At 43.7% G+C, this 24566-nt stretch overlaps 1 protein-coding gene across 1 annotated transcript in view; it reads left to right on the forward strand.

The window, feature by feature from the left end:
* Positions 1–802: 802 nt before the first annotated feature.
* Positions 803–24566, forward strand: part of LOC112068539 (sal-like protein 3) — a 33497-nt gene continuing 9733 nt past the window's right edge. Inside the window, 1 exon segment of the mRNA XM_024135692.2 lies at positions 803–884. Within this exon segment, the coding sequence (XP_023991460.2) occupies positions 803–884 (82 nt within the window).

A 24566-nucleotide genomic window follows, 5' to 3' on the forward strand; every position in this document is an offset into this window, starting at 1 on the left:
CCTCGGAAATACAATTGCTTTGAGATTCGCAGTCGGTCTGTGAATTGGAACATTACTCTTACGCAAGAACTTGGAATTTTACGCACAAAAACAAAGGTAAGTATTTGACCATGGCCCGTGGCATCTGTTGGGCAGCTGAACCGGACTCTTGCTTTCTTCATATTTAAAAAAAAACTGTCCTCCTCTTTTGCTCAGCTTCATGATAAGTAGAAGACCAGGAGGATAAAGGCACTGGGCAAGACTTTTCCGGCTAGGACTTTCTTGTCCATGTGTAGATTTCCAAAATAATTTGTCAAATGTGAAGAAAAAAACAGGAATGGAAGTGGAGAAAATCAAAAGAAAGGGCTTGTGATAACGATGTGACGTACTTAAACTAAAATAAGCCTTGGGGGAAAATGTAGGCTACAGTAAAAACTGATGGAAAAAATGTATTTACAAAAGTAAACACAAAACCAACTGTTGGAGAACTGTTCACACCTAGCCTAATGTCCATCACTGTTGTAGGGTGGACCGTGTGGAAAGACAGATGAATAAGAAGCAGAGTATAGTGTAATTATGAGACACATCCCTCATTTCCATATCTAGTGTGGGTCTGTTGGACCTTAGCCAATCGAAAGCTACCAAGAGTGGTTAAGCATTATCCTCCATCATAATTACACCGACATGCGCAATCTGCACATGGGTCAAGTCAGCTAATATGCTATACCTTATTTCACTGGCCCAACTTTCTCTGACGGGTTCTATTTGTTTGCTGCCAATGTATCGGCAAATGCAGCAACGCAACTAGATGATAACTGACAACATGTCCCGCCGCAAGCAAGCGAAACCACAACATCTCAAGTCGGACGAAGAAGAGTTGCAAACTGACGTCCCATCACAACATGGTACGTGAGATTCACACACACTTTTATGCAAACAAGCATATAAATATTTTTTTATCGTAGACATTTGATTACCAGACTATAATAGGCTACAGGCCTATTTTGCTTTAATAGTTATTAATTCATAACGTATTTTAGTTCTTCATAACCTTTCATATTGTATTATGGTGAATGGGAGCATATTTTCAACGTTCTTTATCCTGTACACCAGTGTGATACTTCTTATACAATCCTAGAAAGTAGAATAAATAAATGGTAGCCTATAGCCTAGGTAAATAATATAAATTGGCACAAATAAATTCAATTCCCCTCGGATATGATAAGATCATTCTGGATAGGCTATTGTCTGATCGATTTCCAAGCACACTTTCATGAGTTATGCATGCAATTTTTCCCATTGGCAGGCCTAATGGTATAAATTAGTATTGAGAAATGTGTAGCTCAGTAGGCTATATCCTTTCAGTGTGAATTAATATTGAAAACAGTTACATGCAGCTGTGTAGTGGAGGGTAAATGCAGTTTACCCACATTTAGCGTAAAATGCATTGAAAGTGTAGGAAGCTTTACTTTTTTCACCTCAACCTGCGATCAGTTTACCTACATGTTTTTTTTACCACTACATCACTGGCTACATAATTATTATTATTTTTGTTATTACATTTGTCATCAAATAATTTCCTGACATCATTTTGACAAATATATAAAAAATGTAATAGTTTCACATAGGACCCATATCAACTCCTCTCTAATATTTCCTACTTCTAGTGTAACTGTATAATGTTAATGAAAAACTATATGGTAGGCATCTATGGTTACTATTGAAATATGATTTACATAATGGCCTATAGGTCTAGAATGTTCAGTTTTGGATTAAGGAAGTGTTCATGATAATAAGGATACCCCTACTAATTCGTTTTTTACAAGAGGTAGGCTATGTAGGTCTGGGGGTAAAAGAGGATGCCTAATGGGAAAGATTTTACTTTTTTATTAGAGTATATTGTTCCTCAGGTTTTTGAAAAGAAACATGTTGGGTCATTGAAATTTTTTTGTTAGTTCATATTCTACTGCTATTGAAATGCTTAGCCCACTGGTCACAAACTGGTTAAATCAACATTGTTCCAACATAATTTGTCAAAGCAAAGTATTGACATATTGAATCTACATGGAAAATGCATTCAATTTGAAAAAAGTAAATCAAAATAAACTGTTGTTTTGAGGGTGAAATTTCAACCACAGGATTATGTCATCATGGTAACCAAATATTAACATAGACAAACCTTGTATAAAATATGTTGAATTTGTACCTTTAAAACAATATCAGATCTTCAACTTTATTTCCACTATCAGAAAACAAAAATATAGGCAGGGCAGCACCTCCTACTGGAAAATGAATTTAACTACAGCTACCCTTTGGTCTCCCATCCAGGGTTTTAAACAAGCCCAGCCCCGCGTATGATATTTCTCACTGACTATTACCAATGTGCTATCATCAAAGTAATTCCAAAGGGTTGGTTTAACAGAGCAAATGAAATGAGACCATACTTTATCACTCATAGCGTCAATGATGCTATTTAGGCCTATATATCTTTTTCATAGTCAACATCTATTGTTTCAATTCATCCCTGGACTCAACTAAAAATAGATAATACATAGGCCTAGGGTTTCAAGCTCTGATTGAATTCAAATGTAATGATATTGAATTGTGTTTGGTTGTCAACCCAACCAAATATCAACATTTGAAGGCGATGCATCTTCTACTTGGATAGTTCCATCTGTGCCACTGACCTAATTCCAGTTTTTTTACAAATTAATAATTGATATGTTAGATTCACATCTCCATTTCAACCAAAAATGTAAGTTAAACAATGTGACTAAATCAAATCAAACTTTATTTAAAGTGAATTTTTAAAGTTTGATTTGATTTACTCCTATAATTTAATGTAGATTTGGGGTTGAGATATAGACGTGAATCCAACAGATCAATTACTAATTTGTAGACAAACTGGAATTAAAGCCAGACTGGGTCAGTGACACAGATGGAACTATCCAAACTAAATATAAATGTCCTTCAAATGTTGATATTTGGTTGTGTATAAATGTCTTCTTGTATAATCTTAATAAAGCTTGCGTGTTCAACATATCATGCATAGGTAATTACAGGTCTGTGGAGATCTTCACAATTGTTGTAATAATCTGTGCAGAATCTCCAACGGCATTGATCACTTCCACCATGTTGCCTAATTTTAATGTAATCTGAACTGCAATCCAGGCCATTTGGTTCTGCTATTAGATGAAGCACAGTAATACCACATTAATCTGTTGTATAAATAAGCAAAATATCGGACATTGTAGTCCCATTTGAACTTTGCTGTGATTTTAAATAGTTGCAAGCGCAGTGATAGACATTTGGGGGACAACTAAACCAAAAATTGGGTTGTGCTTTCAGATGGATGAAAGCATAGTGATAGCACATTGGAAATTCAACAAACTTTTGGCTGTCTTTTTGAGTGGGGGTATATAGGTTGTAATATCATTGATCAAATTCTCAACCAAATATTTKAAAATTACCCAAATTGAAAGGACTTGGTGTATCCAGTGGGAGGCTACTTGTCTGAAAGAGTTTATCTGATTAGATACAGTGCATGTGGAAAATATTCAGACCCCTTTTTCCACATTTTGTTATGTTCCAGTCTTATTCTATAATGGATTAAGTAAATTGTTTTCCTCATCAATCTACACACAATACCCCAAAATGACAAAGTGAAAACAGGTTTTTAGAAATGTTTGCAAATGTATCAAAACACAAAAACAGAAATACCTTATATATACACTGCTCAAAAAAATAAAGGGAACACTAAAATAACACATCCTAGATCTGAATGAATGAAATATTCTTATTAAATACTTTTTTCTTTACATAGTTGAATGTGCTGACAACAAAATCACACAAAAATTATCAATGGAAATCAAATTTATCAACCCATGGAGGTCTGGATTTGGAGTCACACTCAAAATTAAAGTGGAAAACCACACTACAGGCTGATCCAACTTTGATGTAATGTCCTTAAAACAAGTCAAAATGAGGCTCAGTAGTGTGTGTGGCCTCCACGTGCCTGTATGACCTCCCTACAACGCCTGGGCATGCTCCTGATGAGGTGGCGGATTGTCTCCTGAGGGATCTCCTCCCAGACCTGGACTAAAGCATCCGCCAACTCCTGGACAGTCTGTGGTGCAACGTGGCGTTGGTGGACATGATGTCCCAGATGTGCTCAATTGGATTCAGGTCTGGGGAACGGGCGGGCCAGTCCATAGCATCAATGCCTTCCTCTTGCAGGAACTGCTGACACACTCCAGCCACATGAGGTCTAGCATTGTCTTGCATTAGGAGGAACCCAGGGTCAACCGCACCAGCATATGGTCTCACAAGGGGTCTGAGGATCTCATCTCGGTACCTAATGGCAGTCAGGCTACCTCTGGCGAGCACATGGAGGGCTGTGCGGCCCCCCCAAAGAAATGCCACCCCACACCATGACTGACCCACCGCCAAACCGGTCATGCTGGAGGATGTTGCAGGCAGCAGAACGTTCTCCACGGCGTCTCCAGACTCTGTCACGTCTGTCACATGTGCTCAGTGTGAACCTGCTTTCATCTGTGAAGAGCACAGGGCGCCAGTGGCGAATTTGCCAATCTTGGTGTTCTCTGGCAAATGCCAAACGTCCTGCACGGTGTTGGGCTGTAAGCACAACCCCCACCTGTGGACGTCGGGCCCTCATACCACCCTCATGGAGTCTGTTTCTGACTGTTTGAGCAGACACATGCACATTTGTGGCCTGCTGGAGGTCATTTTGCAGGGCTCTGGCAGTGCTCCTCCTTGCACAAAGGCGGAGGTAGCGGTCCTGCTGCTGGGTTGTTGCCCTCCTACGGCCTCCTCCACGTCTCCTGATGTACTGGCCTGTCTCCTGGTAGCGCCTCCATGCTCTGGACACTACGCTGACAGACACAGCAAACCTTCTTGCCACAGCTCGCATTGATGTGCCATCCTGGATGAGCTGCACTACCTGAGCCACTTGTGTGGGTTGTAGACTCTGTCTCATGCTACCACTAGAGTGAAAGCACCGCCAGCATTCAAAAGTGACCAAAAGATCAGCCAGGAAGCATAGGAACTGAGAAGTGGTCTGTGGTCACCACCTGCAGAACCACTCCATTATTGGGGGTGTCTTGCTAATTGCCTATAATTTCCACCTGTTGTCTATTCCATTTGCACAACAGCATGTGAAATTTATTGTCAATCAGTGTTGCTTCCTAAGTGGACAGTTTGATTTCACAGAAGTGTGATTGACTTGGAGTTACATTGTGTTGTTTAACTGTTCCCTTTATTTTTTTGAGCAGTGTATATAAGTATTCAGACCCTTTGCTATGAGATTTGAAATTGAGCTCAGGTGCATCATTTCCATTGATCATCCTTGAGATGTTTCTACAACTTGAATGAAGTCCACCTGTGGTAAATTCAATTGATTGGACATGGAAGGCACATACCTATCTATATGAGGTCCCACAGTTGACAATGCAAGAACCAAGCCAGGAGGTCGAAGGAATTGTCTGTAGAGCTCCCGAGACAGGATTGTGTAGACGCACAGATCTGGGGAAGGGTAGCATTTATGCAAACTGAGCAATCGAGGGATAAGGATCTTGGTCAGGGAGGTGACCAAGACCCGACGGTCACTCTGACAGAGCTCCAGAATTCCTCTCTGGAGATGGGAGAACCTTTCAGTAGGACAACCATCTCTGCAGCACTCAACCAATCAGGCCTTTATGATAGAATGGCCAGACGGAAGCCACTCCTCAGTAAAAGGCACATGACAGACCGCTTGGACAGCCCGCTTGGAGCCACCTAAAGGACTCTCAGACTATGAGAAACGAGATTCTCTGGCCTGGAGGAAACCTGGCACCATCCCCATGGTGAAGCATGYTGGTGGCAGCATCATGCTGTGGGGATGTTTTGCAGCGGCAGGGACTGGGAGACTACTCAGGATCGAGGGAAAGATGAACGGAGCAAAGTACAAAGAGATCCTTGATGAAAACCTGCTCCAGAGCACTCAGGACCTTAGACTGGGGCAAGTCTCTGAATGTCCTTGAGTGGTCCAGCCAGAGCCCAGACTTGAACCTGATCGAACATCTCTGGAGAGACCTGAAAATACCTGTGCAGCGATGCTCCCTATCCAACCTGACAGCGCTTGAGAGGATCTGCAGAGAAAAATGGGAGAACCTCCCCAAATACAGGTGTGCCAAGTGTCGTGACGTATTATCATTAATGTGATGACATGCTATTTATCGAATAATTAACTATGTTTATAATTACGTGATTAAATTTATCAGGTAACCATTAACTCGGTAACCTGAGGCACCATGGGAAAAGTTTGTTGAATGAGTTACCGTTTCCCGATTTAACTCAAAGTATATCAGAATATTGATTTCATAGCACTCACTCATTTATTAATTTCCTCATTAGTCTCATTCTGAACGTCGCGCAATTCGTAAATCTGCACAAACCCGGGTCTCACTAATCATTCCATACCACACAAATTGAGTTGATGATTTATTTACTAACAAGCCAAATAATAACATAAGATACACATACACAAACAGTCTAGGCTATTGATTAGAATTTAATACAATGACAACAGATACCTAGTGAACCAACACAATATGACACGTGTTACACAAGATGGAGATTTAAAGAGATTCAACACTTGGATACATTTGTAAACTATGTTTAGTTATAGCCCTAAGACCTTGCCCCCGAACTGCCGCTCCTATGGGTAAGAAGTGTAATGCATGTATTTACGTGTTGAAGGTCTCCATTGGATATCTATTCGTGGGCCGAGGGTTCTGCTTAGTGGGAAAGGTTTGGCCGACGCCTTGTTCTTTCATCTTCAGGTGTAAGTCTCTGATTGTCCACACGATGTCACAATGTCCTTTCTCTTAGTCGTCTGTTTCCTTGCACTCGTTCTGTGAGTGGTCTTCACAGGACGGCTAATCAGCCGTGTCGACCAGCATGGGTAGGAGGGCCGTGTAGACACCCGGTGACTTGAAAATAATAGCCAGAGGGTCCTGTTCACCTTCCTAGATACAGTACTTAGAATAGGTACTCCACCATAAACTTGAATGTTCAGAGATTTTACTTTGTCTTCAACTTCGTGTTGCGTTTCGGGGTCACAACTAGTCATAAACCTTTGCTGCAGCGTGTAGTAAACTTAGTCTGATATGTAAATTCTTCACTCACATGTTTTATACCCTCGGGTCACAAGGGTACCCTGTGGATCATCGTAGCAGTCCCCCCTTGGTGGTTTAACCTGGTAGGATGTCTGCAAGCTGCAGACCACTACCACAATGGACAGAGGAGGTCCGGCTGTGGCTCTGCGTTCTGGCCCGTCGTCCGGTTGTCCTGGCTAGTGGATCTAGGCAGTAACTTAGGCAGACGTTAACTTCACTAGGGTAGGGTCAGCAATCGGAATTTTGGATGAAAAGCGTGCCCAAATTAAACTGCCTACTACTCAGGCCCAGAAGATAGGAAATGCATATAATTAGTACATTTGGATAGAAAACACTCCAAAGTTTCCAAAACTGTTAAAATAATGTCTGTGAGTATAACAGAACTGATATGGCAGGCGAAAACCCGAGGAAAATCCAACCAGGAAGTACTATTATTTTGAAAGGCTGTTTTTCCATTGTAAGCCTATCCACCATACAAAGACTTAGGACCCAGTTCACGAGCTCCGTGTCTTCCTGTACATGTGGCCAGTCTTTAGGCATTGTTTCAGGCTTTTACTCTGAAAAATGAGGGAGATACAGAACTTTCAATCAGTGGCCAGTGGAAATTTCCATTCATCAGCCATGCGCCCTGATCGGGAACGCGCTTTTCTTGTTTCTCCTTTCCTATTGACGAAGCTTTTGCCCGGTTGAAATATTATTGATAAATTATGACAAAAACAACCGGAGGATTGATTTTAAACATCGTTTGGCATGTTTCTACTAACTTTTATTGTACTTTTTAAAAACTTTCCTCTGGAATTAGTGCACGCGCCTTTTATTACTGGATTACTGGACAAAACGTGCGAAAAAAAGGAGGTATTTGGTCATAAAGAGGGACATTATCGAACAAAACGAACAATTATTGTCTAACATGGAGACCTGGGAGTGCCACCAGATGAAGATCATCAAAGGTAAGTGATTAATTTTAATGCTATTTCGTACTTTTGTGACACTCTCCTGGCTGGAAAATGGCTGTATGGGTTTCTGTGGCTAGGTGCAGACCTAACATAATCGCAAAGTGTTCTTTCACCGTAAAGCCTTTTTGAAATCTGACACAGCGGTTGCATTAAGGAGAAGTTCATCTTTATTTCCATGAATAACACTTGTATCGTTTATCAATGTTTATGATGAGTATTTCTGTAATTTGATGTGGCTCTCTGCACTTTCACCGGATGTTTGTTTGAGACAATGCATTTCTGACCATAACGCGCCAATGTAAATTGAGATTTTTGGATATAAATATGAACTTTATCGAACAAAACATACATGTATTGTGTAACATGAAGTCCTATGAGTGCCATCTGATGAAGATCATCAAATGTTAGTGATTCATTTTATCTTTATTTCTGCTTTTTGTGACTCCTCTCTTTGGCTGGAAAAATGGCTGTATGGTTCTGTGACTAGGTGCTGACCTAACATAATTGCATGGTATGCTTTCGCAGTAAAGCCTTTTTGAAATCGGACACTGTGGTTGGATTTACAAGAAGTTTATCTTTAAAATGGTGGATAATACTTGTATGTTTGAGGAATTTTAATTATGGGATTTCTGTTGTTTTGAATTTGGCTCCCTGCAATTTCACTGGCTGTTGTCGAGGTGGAACGCTAGCGTCCCACTTGAACCAGAGAGGTTAATAACACACAACACTCAGGCAACACATTATTACGTTTCTTCACCAAATGAGCGTTGTTGTGTTACTTACTGGTGGTTGTATGGGGAACTTGTTTACGGCTCTCTCACTTCCTAAGTGTCAAAGGAAATGAAACAAAAATGAATCAAAAGATATACAAAATTTAGCTACGACACCTTAATCATCTAACTTGGACTATGTTCTATATACGTCCAAGGTCTTGGCTAAATTACTCTATCGTGGCATTGTCTCTAATGTCATATTTAGGGGGATCCTACTTGAAGGTGGGTAGTTAACTTCTCCAGGGTAGGGGGCAGCATTCGGAATTTTGGATGAAATGCATGCCTAAATTAAACGGCCTGTTTCTTGGGCCCAGAAGATATGATATGCATATAACTGGTAGATTTGGATAGAAAACACTCTAAAGTTTCCAAAACTGTTAAAATAGTGTCTGTGAGTTTAACAGAACTGATTTGGCAGGCAAAAACCTGAGAATATTTTTTTGGGGGGGTTTGTTGTTTTCTATTCAATGCCATTACAGTATCCCTTGACTTAGGACTCAACTTGCAGTTTCTATGCCTTCCACTAGATGTCAACAGTCTTTAGAATGTGTTTCAGTCTTGTATTCCGAAAAATTAGGAAGTAAGAGCAGTCTGAATGAGTGGACCCTAAAGTTTCACAGAGCTTTTTCCTGCGCAAGACCGAGAGAGTGCGTTTCTTGTTTACATTTTATATTGACGACGTTATTGTCCGGTTGAAATAGTATCGAAATAGTATCGAACAAACTGAGGTTTGAATATAAACATCGTTTGACATGTTTCTATGAACTTTACGGATACAATTTMGATTTTTTTGTCTTCCTGTTTTGACTGCGTTTCAGCCTGTGGATTACTGAAGAAACGCGCGAACAAAACTGAGGTTTTTGGGTATAAAGAGACTTTATCGAACAAGAGGAACATTTATTGAGTAAATGAATGTCTGCTGAGTGCAAACATATGAATACCATCAAAGGTAAGGGATTAATTTTATCTCTATTTCTAAATTGTGTAACTGTTCTATCTGGCTGGCTACTGTATGTAATGATTTGTCTTGTGGGCTATGTTCTCATAATCGTAATGTATGCTTTCGCCGTAAAGCATTTTTTAAATCTGACACCGTGGTTGGATTCACAAGAAGTTAATCTTTAAACCTATGTAAAATATGTTTTGTTTTCTGAATTTTTATAATGAGTATTTCTGTATTTGAATTTGGCGCCCAGCAGTTTCACTGGCTGTTGAAGTGGTGGGACGCTACCGTCTCACGTGCCCAAGAGAGGTTAAGGCACGTGGAAACAGGGGACATTACGGTGCTGACCTAGCGAATTCAGGAGAGGAGGCTGGGGTTGCTGTGGATGGACCCCCGGGTTTCAAGATCTATTGCCAACTTTCCAAAAATCGGGATCACTTCCGTCCCACAGGTCATCCTAGTATAAGACCTCATTAGGTCTTCAATTGCGCATGTGTACGTAGTAGGTGCACACACCAAGGGAAATTAGACTAAGGATCATGGTAACAGTCAGGATACTGTCCGGCACCGTCCAAGAGCGGGTGACAGACCAATCTTTTGGGTTGTAGTCAGTCGGATCAACTAAAAGTGCCTCATCCAGTACACCAAGATCAACAGTCATTGGTCCCTCATACTGGATTTGGTTTTGAATGGCTCGTGGTAGCTCAAGGGAATGCTTAGCAAACGCGTCATGGCGTTCATAAGTCATAGTGGCGGACGCAAACGGGGTGTTAACCAACCATCGATTCCCTACAACAACCACTTGTGTGGTGGTGACCCCATCCCTTATTGTTAGTTCAGCTCTACAGCGTTCTTCGCTGGTGATAGGCTTAAGACCACAAATACGCTCAGTGTTATCCCTGACGAACAATTTGCTAGGACAGACGTGTCACGACTTCCTCCGAAGTCGGCTCCTCTCCTTGTTCGGGCAGCGTTCGGCGATTGACGTCACCGGCATTCGCCGCTCCATTTCTCATATGTCCATTTGTTTTGTCTTGTTCCATACATACCTGGTTTTCATTCCCCAATCAATCTACATGTATTTAGTCCTCTGTTTCCCATCACGTCTTTGTGTGTAATTGTTTATTGTTACGTGGACATTTTGTCAGGCGCCGCACTTTTGTATTAGACCGTGTTTTTATGGCACTAGTATGTTTGATGTGCTGTCGTTTATTGACCGGTATTAAAGTGCGCCTGTTTATTATACTCCGCTCTCCTGCACTTGACTTCGCCTCCCATATACACGCCTAACAAGAGGTAGTGAACGTCTTTGGAAAGAGTACACATTAACAGCTAAGGGTTGAGATAGAAATCTGGATTGTTTTCCTGCTGTGGTGTGGCAATTTTCACATGGGTACTGTCGCACCAAAATCCTACATTTAGAACCGTTTTCAATCTATAGATATTCTTAGGGCTGGGCGGTATACCTGTATTGATGCACGGACCGGTTTGGGTTTTTACTTTACCTTCTATAACAGTATTTGTATGTTTTGTTTGTTAAATGTGACACGCAGTGTGTAACGTCCATTTTTATAGTTTACTTCGCTACTTGAATCATCTCTCTCCACTCTCGCCACTCTCTCTCTCAATGCCGCTTTCCACACAGACCTAGCCCCGGCTCCCGTCACTCAAGGAACGCATTTGTTTTGCCTCGACCACGAGACACTTGCGTTCAGTCTGCATGGTCAATGCAGCATATGCAACAATGCTGATGACAACGATGCAGTTGTCACTTTGCTTCTTAATATACATCTACTAGCATTCTATAATTACACTATTAGCTTGTGTATATTTTCTCACATGGGCTCTGCTAGTTCTGACTGGGTGACTGTGAACTTTTGGAGTTGGGCCAATATATGGGCAGTGTGTAGCTGGGCGTGCTTAACTGCCTGGGATGGTCCAGTCAGCCCCGGCCCAACTCAAATGCACCGCAGGTGGAATGTGTTGGCGGTACACGTTCTCTGCATCTAGGCGAAGTCTGGTGTGAAGTCGGTTTCATCGTCACCACAGCGTTGACCCACCGCCAAAGCCCCGCTCAAAGGCAGGTTTGAATTTTTTTTACGTAGTTGACTACTACATCTTGGCTCTGCAGCGTCATAAGCCAAGCCGCTATTCTGCGGTTGTGTACAGCACCCTCACGGATTCATTGGCTTTTCAGAAAGGTCACCGGCTAGTGACATGTTTCCAGGATCACCTTTTTGTCGGCTGACATAATTGGTGAAGTGTTTGACCGCCCAGACAACAGTGCTTTTTTGCAGTCTGAGTACTTGTGTTCAGCAGGGTTGAGTGTTTTGCTCGCGTAAGCACGCTTGTCTTGGTCATATTTGGTACATTCCCGAAGGCAGTGCTCTGAAAAATCAATTTCCAAAAATAACATCTTGTCTTTGTTGGGGTATACCAGGCAGGGTGCCTCGCGAAGCAGGCTTTTAAAGGAAGTCACAGATTCGTTGTGGGTGCCATCCCAAACGAACAGGATGTCTTTCTGAAGAAGGCGGATAAAGGCTTTGACAAGTCAGTGTAGTTTTTGATGAATTGACGGGAGTAATTACATACTCCCAAGAAACTGCACACCTTATGACGGTTTGTAGGTGTTTTGATGTTGTGGACTGCTTGGATTCTGTTAGACTGTGGCAGGATGCCCTCACCACCCACCAGAAGCCCAACGTAGTTTACCTGGGTCCTGCACCATTGTCCTTTCACGATGGCCAACTTAGCCCCTGCCGCACCTCCATCTCGTGGAGGTGATGTGACCTAGTCTCACTTCTCATGAGAACATCATCCACGTAGATTAACGTACCCCTAGAGTCTGCGTCTGGCATCGCCTTGTGCAGGAAGATGTTGAACTCTGAGGGGAATTTTCATACCCGGACGGGCAACGATTGAACGTGAAGAGCTTGTTCGAGAAAGGGAAAGCCAACTTGTGTTGGTCACGAGGCTCGACTGTCATGGTCCAGAAACCATTCACCACGTCGATGGTGGAGAAGTATTTGCCACCTTGGCAACTCTTGGTTGAGCTGTGTCATTGGCCAACGAGACAACGAAACCAGCTTGTTGAGTTAGTCAATGTTAAGACACCATTTACCCGTTGGTTTCAAAACTGTACGTACTGTTACATTCCCTGATTATCCATTTAGCTAATAGGGAGTCGATAATCTCTTGTACCGCTGCGTACGCTGCGAGCGGAAAATTGTATTGTCTCACAAATGTAGGAGCTACTCCGGGAGGCATAGTAATACGCCCACATGAATACCCGTAACACCACAATCCAGGGAGTCTGTCGACCAGATCTCACTTGTGTTTGTTAACAGCTTCTACCCCCAAGCCATAAGACTCCTGAACAGCTAATCAAAAGGCTACCCGTACTGTTTGCATTACCCCCCCCCCACAATTATTTGGAAAAACAGCAGCTATTCTCTGTTTATTATCTATGGCATAGTCACTTTACCTACATGTACATTTTACCTTAATTACCTCGACTAACATATGCCCCTGCACATTAACTCTGTACCGGTATCCCCTGTATATGGCCTCGTATCTGTTATTTTATTGTTGCTCTTTAATTATTTGTTATTTTTCTATTTTCCTCTTTTTTCTTTTTTACTTCAGTTTATTTTAGTAAATACTTTCTTAAAACGGCATTGTTGGTTAAGGGCTTGTAAGCAAGCATTTTACTGTAAGGTCTACAACGGTTGTATTCGGCGCAAGTGACAAATACAATTTGATTTGATATGTCTATGTTTGTGTTACTTCACAGTCCCCTACTGTTCCATAAGGTGTATTTTTATCTGTTTTTTAAATCTGATTCTACTGCTTGCATCAGTTACCTGATTTGGAATAGAGTTCCATGTTGTCACGACTTCCACCGAAGTCGGTTCCTCTCCTTGTTCGGACGGCGTTCGGCGGACGGCTTCACCGGTCTTCTAGCCATCGTCGATCCACTTTTCATTTTCCATTTGTTTTGTCTTGTTTTACTACACACCTGGTTCTCATTTCCCTTATTAAGTGTTGTGTATTTAACCCTCTGTTCCCCCCCATGTCTTTGTGTGGAATTGTTTGTTGTAAGTGCTTTTCTGGTGCGCGACGGGTTTAGTACCCATGTTTGTTATTCTTTATGCCATTGTTTTTTTCAATTAAACTGCTACCTAGTCCTGATCTCCTGCATCTGACTTCCCTGCCACCAGTTACGCACCCCTTACAGAATTCCACACCTCACCATGGAGTCAGCAGGAGCAGGTACCCCGGTTATAGGAGTCGAGGAGCGCATCAGAGATCACGCGGCGATGCTACAACATCTCGGCGATGCGATGGACCGCGTCGTTCAGACATTGGACCGCTGGGAGAGACAGAGAGTCCCTCCAGCGCCTCCACCAACACAACAGGGGTTACCACTACTCGTACCTCCTGTACCCGGTCCCAGTGGGATGCGTCTCGCCCTTCCCGGGGAGTATGATGGGACGGCAGCACGGTGCCAGGGTTTCCTGCTACAGCTGGACCTATACCTGGGCACCATTTACCCGGCTCCCTCGGGAAGGGAGAGGGTGTCCGCCCTCGTCTCGTGTCTCTCAAGGAGAGCTCTGGAGTGGGCTAACGCCGTGTGGGGAGAAGGAGATACGGCGTTGGACGACTTCACAGAGTTCACCCGCTGCTTATGGGCAGTCTTCGACCACCCGCCCGAGGGTAGAGCGGCGGGTGAACGTCTTTTCCACCTGAGGCAGGGGACAAGGAGCGCCCAGGAGTTCGCCCTGGAATATCAGACCCTGGCCGCAGGAGCGGGATGGAACGATAGGGCCCTTATCGACCACTACCGTTGCAGCCTGCGCGAGGATGTCCGTCGGGAGTTGGCCTGCAGGGATACCACCCTCACCTTCGACCAGCTGGTGGATCTGTCCATTCGGTTGGAAAACCTGCTGGTCACCCGCTCCGGTGCCTATGGAGCTGGGAGGTGCTACGCTCAGGGAGGCCGGAGGAGGGGCATTCACGTGTACCATCTGTGGCCGCAGAGGTCACGCTGCTGGTGGTGCCGGGTTGGTTCCTATAGGGGTCGAGGCAGCAGGCCGGGCACTCTGGCGTCGCTCCAGGTGAGCATGCACCACTCTCATCCAGAGCCCTCTGTTGTTCACCTGTTTGTGCATGTTTACTTTCCTGAGTGTTCCCCGCATTGCCAGCATAAGGCGCTCGTTGATTCAGGTGCGGCTGGGAATTTTATCGACAGAGCATTCGCCCATAGGTTAGGGATCCCTATTGTTCTAGTGGTTATGCCTTTCCCAGTTCACGCTCTTGACAGTCGACCATTAGGGTCCGGGTTAATTAGGGGAGCTACCATCCCCCTGGGCATGGTGACGCAGGGGGGTCACGAGGAGAGAATCAGTCTCTTCCTCATTGACTCTCCTGCGTTTCCCGTGGTACTAGGCATTCCCTGGTTAGCTTGTCATGCCCCCCCCATTTCATGGCAACAGAGGGCTCTCACGGGGTGGTCGCGAGAGTACTCAGGGAGGGAGGTGTTTAGGGGTTTCCGTTGATGCTACTACGGTGGAAAGTCCATACCAGGTCTCCACCGTACACATTCCCCCCGAATATTCTGATTTGGCTCTCGCCTTCTCCAAAAAGAAGGCGACTCAATTACCACCCCATCGATGGGGGGATTGTGCAATAAATCTCCTGGTAGACTCTGCACTTCCCAGGAGTCACGTGTATCCCGTCACAGGCGGAGACGGCGGCTATGGAAACATATGTCTCCGAATCCCTGCGTCAGGGGTACATTCGGTCCTCCACTTCACCCGCTTCCTCGAGTTTATTTTTTGTGAAGAAGAAGAAGGGAGGTCTGCGCCCGTGTATTGACTACCGAGGCCTAAATCAGATCACTGTGAGGTGCAGTTACCCGCTACCTCTTATCGCTACCTCTTACCAAACTAGATCTCAGGAGCGCTTACAACCTGGTGCATATCAGGGAGGGAGACGAGTGGAAGACGGTGTTCAGTACGACCTCAGGGCATTATGAGTACCTCGTCATGCCGTAGGGGTTGATGAATGCTCCATCAGTCTTCCAAGCCTTTGTAGACCAGATTTTCAGGGACCTGCACGGGCCGGGTGTAGTGGTGTATATTAATGACATTCTGATATGCTCCGCTACATGCGCCGAGCATGTGTCCCTGGTGCGCAGGGTGCTTGGTTGACCGTTGGAGCATGAACTGTACGTCAAGGCTGAGAAATGCCTGTTCTTCCAACAGTCCGTCTCCTTTCTAGGGTACCGAATATCCACATCAGGGGTGGAGATGGAGAGTGACCGCATTTCAGCCGTGCGTAATTGGCCAACTCCCACCACGGTAAAGGAGGTGCAGCGGTTTCTAGGGTTTGCCAATTACTACCGGAGGTTTATTCGGGGTTTTGGTCAGGTAGCGGCTCCCATTACCTCACTGCTGAAGGGGGGACCGGTACGTTTGCAGTGGTCGGCTGAGCAACAGGGCTGTTGGTCACCTGAGGGCTCTGTTTACCTCGGCTCCCGTGCTGTCCCATCCGGATCCCTCTTCGGCGTTCATAGTGGAGGTGGACGTGTCCGAGGCTGTGATAGGAGCCGTGCTCTCTCAGCGCTCGGGTACGCCACCGAAGCTCCGCCCCTGTGCCTTCTTCTCGAGGAAGCTCAGCCCGGCGGAGCGAAACTATGAAGTGGGTGACCAGGAGCTGTTGGCTGTCGTCAAGGCTCTGAAGGCGTAGTGACATTGGCTTGAGGGGGCTAAACACCCTTTTCTCATCTGGATTGACCACCGCAATCTGGAGTACATCTGGGCAGCGAGGACACTGAACCCTCGCCAGGCAAGGTGGGCCATGTTTTTCACCCGTTTTGTTTTCACCCTTTCTTAAAGACCAGGTTCCCAGAACGTGAAGGCAGACGCACTGTCCCGGTTGTATGACACAGAGGAGCAGCCCATGGATCCCACCCCCATACTCCCGGCCTGGTGGCACCAGTAGTGTGGGAGCTGGACGTGGACATTGAGCAGGCGTTACGTGCAGAGCCCGCTCCCCTCCAGTGTCTCGCTGGGCTTCTGTACATTCCGTCTGCTGTCCGTGATCGGCTGATCTTTTGGGCCCACACGTCACCTTCCTCTGGTCATCCAGGCATCGGTCGGACGGTGCGCTGTCTGAGTGGGAAGTACTGGTGGCCCACTTAGGCCAAGGACGTGAGGGTTTATGTTTCCTCTTGCTCGATCAGCCTTACCTCGGGTTTTCACCCCGAGAGTAATGGGCAGGTGGAGAGAGTTAACCAGGATGTGGGTAGGTTTCTGAGGTCTTATTTCCAGGACCGGCCGGGGGAGTGGGGGGCGCTCCGCCACTCCTCCACTAACCTCTCCCCCTTCCAGTGCGTACTGGGGTATCAGCCGCTTCTGGCTCCTTGGCATCAGAGTCAGACCGAGGCTCCTGTGGTGGACGACTGGTTCCGGCGCGCGGAGGAGACATGGGACGCCGTTCATGTTCACCTTCAGCGCGCCGTGCTGCGCCAGAAAGCCAGCGCAGACCATCACCGCAGTGAGGCCCCGGTGTTTGCACCGGCGGACCGGCTCTGGCTCTCGACCCGAAACCTGCCCCTCCGCCTGCCCTGCCGGAAGCTGGGTCAGTGGGGCCATTTAAAGTCCTGAGGAGACTGCATGAGGTGAGTTACAGGTTACAGCTTACCGTATTAACCCCTCATTCCATGTGTCTCTTTTCAGGCCGGTGGTGGCTGGCCCGCTCCAGGAGTCTGAGGTCCGGGAGGTTCCTCTGCCCCCTCTGGACATCGAGGGGCTCCGGCGTACTCCGTTTGATTCATACTGGATTTGAGGCATCGGGCAAGGTACCTTCAGTACCTCGTGGACTTGGAGGGGTACGGTCCGGAGGAGAGATGCTGGGTTCTGGTGAAGGACGTGTTAGACCCTTCAATGCTGCGGGAGTTCCACCGTCTCCGTCCGGATCGCCCTGCACCTCGCCCTACGCGTCGTCCTATAGGCCGGTGTCGGCGCGCAGCTGGAGCCGCGCGTCAAGGGGAGGGTTCTGTCACGACTTGCACCGAAGTCGGTTCCTCTCCTTGTTCGGGCGGCGTTCGGCGGTCGGCATCACCGGTCTTCTAGCCATCGTCGAGCCACTTTTCATTTTCCATTTGTTTTGTCTTGTTTTCCAACACACCTGGTTCTCATTTCCCTCATTAAGTGTTGTGTATTTAACCCTCTGGTCCCCCCATGTCTATGTGTGAAATTGTTTGTTGTAAGTGCTTGTGCACATGTTTTCTGGTGCGCGACGGGTTTTGTACCCATGTTTGTTATTCTTAATGCCGTTGGTTTTTTCAATTAAACTGCTCCGGCTATTACCTAGTTCTGCTCTCCTGCGTCTGACTTCCCTGCCACCAGTTACGCACCCCTTACACATGTAGTCATGGCTGTCACGCTGGAATATGGGGTCGGGAGACAGGCGCAGGAATGCGTAATAGTTTTTAAAATGTATTTTACAAATTACCAACGGACATTGGAACAATAATCGACAGGACAATGGTGAACAAAGGCCACACTTATACAATTACTAATCAATGGGAATAGGAGCCAGGTGTGTGTAATGACAGTTCCGGGGGATCCGTGATAATGGCTCTATGTAGTACTGTGCGCCTCCCATAGTCTGTTCTGAACTTGGGGACTGTGAAGAGACCTCTGGTGGCATGTCTTGTGGGGTATGCATGGGTGTCTGAGCTGTGTAGCAATGAAGTAAATTTCTCCTCCACTTTGAGCCAGGAGAGATTGAAATGTTTATTATTAATGTTTGCTCTCTGTGTACATCCAAGGGCCAGCCGTGCTGACCTGTTCTGAGCCAATTGCAATTGCAAGTCCCTCTTTGTGGCACCTGACCACACGACTGAATGGTTGTCCAAGTGCTACAAAACTAGCACTTGGACAACCTTGTTGATAGTGCTGTTAAGAAGGTAGAAGACCGCTTTATTATGGACAGACTTCTCCCCATCTTAGCTAATGTTGCATCAATGTGTTTTGACCACCTTTTTCAATCCAGGGTTACTCCAAGCAATTTTGTCACCTCAATTTACTCAATTAACCAACATTATTTATTACAAGATTTAGTTGAGGTTTAGGGTTTAGTGAATGACTTTTCCCAAATACAATGCTTTTAGTCTCTGAAATATTTAGGACAAACTTATTCCTTGCCACCCATTCTGAATTGAACTTTTATTTTATTTAACCTTTATTTAACTTGGCAAGTTAGTTAAGAACAAATTCTTATTTCCAATGATGGCCTACCCTGGCCAAACCCTGACGACGCTGGGCCAATTGTGCGCCGCCCTTTTGGACTCCCAATCATGGCCGGTTGTCATACAGCCTGGAATCAAACCAGGGTCTGTAGTGACGCCTCTAGCACTGAGATGCAGTGCCTTAGACCGCTGCGCCACTCTGGAGTCCGAGCTCTTTGTTAAAGTATTGCAGTCATTTCAGTAGCTGTAGACAGCTGCCCTGGGGAATTCCTGTTTCTACCTGGATTATGTTGGAGAGTCTACCATTAAAGAACACCCTCTGTGTTCTGTTAGACAGGTAACTCTTTATCCACAATCTAGCAGGGAGTATAAAGCCATAACACATACGTTTTCCAGCAGCAGACTATGATCGATAATGCCAAAAGCTGCACTAAAGTCTAACAAAAATGTATAGGATTTATCAGTTATTTAATTTTAAACTACTCATCAGGCAATTGTTTTCTATGGTCTTCGTGCTTGACCTGTATGTGGGATTGCAATGAGTGCCAACAAGGCTCTTCTGTGAACCTCCCCCCACCAGGCAGGGGGTGTGCTCTGAGATTTCCTTTGATTGAGTCTGCTGACTTGACCTTTGTCCACCCTGTAAGGGGCAAATGCTGCATGTCAGGATCCTAATGCAATTAGTACATCTGTGCCATTGACCTCTGAAACATATACGCCACATTGTCAAGAGGGAACCAATGCTGTATAAACTGATTCCTCACTGATCTAACTGTTTGTTTTAATTTTAAAATCTCAATTGCTGTGAGTGATTTTACGCTCCACAGTAAACAAACAATTTATTTCTCACAAGACCCATAATAAATCCACCTCGATTGTTAATTATTTTTATTTTTTACTTGCTGAGGTAGCTTTCTGATATAGCAACTTTCCCTATTTTAACCATGAAGAATGAGTGTATGGATTATCAATTAGAAAATTATTTTTAATCTGTTAAGAAAACCTAACTCTAGCAGCAAGTCATGGCATCATGGCCTTACTTCTGTTTGCTAAGTGACTTAACATTGGTGATCTTGAGACCAACCACTTACAGTACCTTCAGAAAGTATTCACACCCATTAACTTCTTCCACATTTTGTTGTGTTACTGCCTGAATTTAAAATGTATTCAGCTGAGATTTTTTGTCACTGGCCTACACACAATACCCCATAATGTCAAAGTGGAATTGTTTTTCTAAATTTCTACAAATTAATACAAAATGAAAAGCTGAAATGTCTTGAGTCAACCTCTTTGTCATGGCAAGTCTAAATATCTTCAGGAGTAAAAATTTGCTTTTTTAATGACTACCTCATCTCTGTACCCCACACATACAATTATCTGTAAGGTCCCTCAGTCGACTAGTGAATTTCAAACAAAGATTCAACCAGAAAAAACAGGGAGGTTTTCCAATGCCTCACAAATAAGGGCACCTATTGGTAGATAGGTAAAACATTTTTGAGTACGGTGAAGCTATTCATTACACTTTGGATGGTGAATCAATACACACAGTCACTACAAAGATACAGATGTCCTTCCGAACTCAGTTGCCGGAGAGGAAGGAAACCGCTCAGGGATTTCCCTATGAGGCCAATGGTGACTTTAAAACAGATAAAAAGTTTAACGGKTGTGATAGGAGAAACCTGAGGATGGATCAACAACATTGTGTTTACTCCACAATACAAACCTTATTAGTAGGAAGCCTGTACAGAATACAAATATTACAAAACATGCATCCTGTTTGCAACAAGGCACTAAAGTAATAATGAAGAAAAGTGACAAAGCAACTAACTTTTTGTCCTGAAAACTAACATTACTAACTAACATTACTGAGTACCACTGTCCATATTTTCAAGCATGGCTGCATCATGTTATGGGTATAGTTAGTTAAGGACTGCAGAATTTTTTATGATAAAAAATAAACGAATGGAGCTAAGCATAGTCAAAATCCTAGAGGAAAACCTGGTTCAGTCTGCTTTCCACCAGACACTGGGAGATTAATTCAACTTTCAGCAGGACAATAACCTAAAACACAAGTCCAAATCTACACTGGAGTTGTTTAATAACAAGAATACAGTGAATGTCTAGCAATGATCAACAACCAATTTGACAAAGCTTGATGAATTTTGAAAATAATAATGTGTAAATGTTGCACAATCCAGGTGTGGAAAGCTCTTAGAAACGTACCCAGAAAGACTCACATCTGTAATCACTGCCAAAGGTGATTAACTCTACCTACATGTACATATTACGTCAATTACCCCGGTACCCCCTGTATATATCCTCGCTATTGTTAATTTACTGCTACTGTTTAAATATTTGTTACTTTTATTTTTTTTTAAATTAAGTATCTATTTTTTGCTTCACTTATTTTTCTTTTAAAGCATTGTTGGTTAAGGGCTTATATGTAAGCATTTCACTGTAAGGTCTACAACTGTTGTATTCAGCGCATGTGACATAACATTTTATTTGATAAGGGGGTTAAATACTTATCTAATCAAGATGTTTTATTTTCCATATATATTTTTTTTACAAATGTTATATTTTTTTCCACTTTAACATTAGAATATTGTGTGTAGATTGTTGACAAAATAAAAGACAATTAATTACATTTTAATCCCACTTTGTAACATAACAAAATGTGGAAAAAGTCAGGGGGTGTGAATACTTTCTGAAGGCACTGACTCTCTACTTGTAACGGTTTTCGTCGTCTAAAGAAGAGTAGTCGGACCAAAGCGCAGCGTGGTAAGTGTTCATGCTTATTTATTAGAACAGAACACTATAACAAAATAACAAGAGAATAAATGAAACCGAAACAGTCCTGTAAGGTGCAAAACACTAAACAGAAAATAACTACCCACAAAAACCATGTAAAAGCTACCTAAGTATGGTTCTCAATCAGTGACAACGATAGACAGCTGCCTCTGATTGAGAACCACACCCGGTCAAACACAAAGAAATACAAAACATAGAAAATGAACATAGAATGCCCACCCAAATTACACCCTGACCAAACCAAAATAGAGACATAAAAAGCTCTCTACGGTCAGGGCGTGACACTATTCAAATGTTTTGTATGCTCTTTAAGCTTGGAAAAAAAGCCCTCAGTGTGTTGACCGGTTATTATTAGGGCAGTTGTTGTGACAATTCCACACAGTATACAGTGGGGCAAAAAAGTATTTAGTCAGCCACCAATTGTGCAAGTTCTCCCACTTAAAAAGATGAGAGAGGCCTGTAATTTTCATCATAGGTACACTTCAACTATGACAGACAAAATGAGAAAAAAAAATCCAGAAAATCACATTGTAGGATTTTTAATGAATTTATTTGCAAATTATGGTGGAAAATAAGTATTTGGTCACCTACAAACAAGCAAGATTTCTGGCTATCACAGACCTGTAACTTCTTCTTTAAGAGGCTCCTCTGTCCTCCACTCGTTACCTGTATTAATGGCACCTGTTTGAACTTGTTATCAGTATAAAAGACACCTGTCCACAACCTCAAACAGTCACATCCAAACTCCACTATGGCCAAGACCAAAGAGCTGTCAAAGGACACCAGAACAAAATTGTAGACCTGCACCAGGCTGGGAAGACTGAATCTGCAATAGGTAAGCAGCTTGGTTTGAAGAAATCAACTGTGGGAGCAATTATTAGGAAATGGAAGACATACAAGACCACTGATAATCTCCCTCAATCTGGGGCTCCACGCAAGATCTCACCCCGTGGGGTCAAAATGATCACAAAGAACGGTGAGCAAAAATCCCAGAACCACACGGGGGGACCTAGTGAATGACCTGCAGAGAGCTGGGACCAAAGTAACAAAGCCTACCATCAGTAAACACATACGCCGCCAGGGACTCAAATCCTGCAGTGGGAGACGTGTCCCCCTGCTTAAGCCAGTACATGTCCAGGCCCGTCTGAAGTTTGCTAGAGAGCATTTGGATGATCCAGAAGAAGATTGGGAGAATGTCATATGGTCAGATGAAACCAAAATATAACTTTTTGGTAAAAACTCAACTCGTCGTGTTTGGAGGACAAAGAATGCTGAGTTGCATCCAAAGAACACCATACCTACTGTGAAGCATGGGGGTGGAATATCATGCTTTGGGGCTGTTTTTCTGCAAAGGGACCAGGACGACTGATCCGTGTAAAGGAAAGAATGAATGGGCCCATGTATTGTGAGATTTTGAGTGAAAACCTCCTTCCATCAGCAGGGCATTGAAGATGAAACGTGGCTGGGTCTTTCAGCATGACAATGATCCAACACACCGCCGGGCAACGAAGGAGTGGCTTCGTAAGAAGCATTTCAAGGTCCTGGAGTGGCCTAGCCATGTCTCCAGATCTCAACCCATAGAAAATCTTTGGAGGGAGTTGAAAGTCCGTGTTGCCCAGCCAACAGCCCCAAACATCACTGTCTAGAGGAATCTGCATTGGAGGAATGGGCAAAATCACCACACAGTGTGTGAAAACCTTGTGAAGACTTACAGAAAACGTTTGGACCTCTGTCATTGCCAACAAAGGGTATATAACAAAGTATTGAGATAAACTTTTGTTATTGACCAAATACTTATTTTCCACCATAATTTGCAAATAAATTCATAAAGATCCTACAATGTGATTTTCTGGATTTTTTTTCTCATTTTGTCTGTCATAGTTGAAGTGTACCTATGATGAAAATTACAGGCCTCTCTCATCTTTTTAAGTGGGAGAACTTGCATAATGGTGGCTGACTAAATACTTTTTTGCCCGAAAAAAAAAAAAAAAAAAAAAAAAAAAAAAAAAAAATAAAAAAAAAAAAAAAAAAAAAAAAAAAGAAAAAAAAAAAAAAAAAAACTGTATAAGACATTCACACACACACACACACACACACACACACACACACACACACACACACACAATCATTGTGAACGCTGCTGTGCATATGTGCTGTCACAATGGCCCTGTTTGTAACGGCTTTCTTCCTGGGATGAAGGAGAGGACCAAAATGCAGCGCAGTTAGTGTTCAACATGTTTAATATAACGAACTGTGAACACTTACAACAATACAAAACAACAAAACGTGAAAACCGAGACAGTCCTATCTGGTGCAGAACACAAACACAGAGACAGGAAACAACCACCCACAATCCCCAACACAAAACAAGKCACCTATATATGATTCTCAATCAGGGACAACGATTGACAGCTGCCTCTGATTGAGAACCATATTAGGCTGGACACAGAAACAGACGAACTAGACACACAACATATAATTCCCACCCAGCTCACGTCCTGACCAACACTAAACAAGCAAAACACATAAGAACTCTGGTCAGGACGTTACACAGTTTTTCAATCAGTTACATGAATTCACTCAAAAATAGTAAAAAAAAATATGCCTATCATTGTTTATTTGACAGTTCTAAGTACCCAAAAAATAATTTGCTACAATGTTTACTTGTTT

The sequence above is a fragment of the Salvelinus sp. IW2-2015 genome, unplaced genomic scaffold, assembly GCF_002910315.2.
Source record: "Salvelinus sp. IW2-2015 unplaced genomic scaffold, ASM291031v2 Un_scaffold560, whole genome shotgun sequence".
NCBI lineage: Eukaryota > Metazoa > Chordata > Actinopteri > Salmoniformes > Salmonidae > Salvelinus > Salvelinus sp. IW2-2015.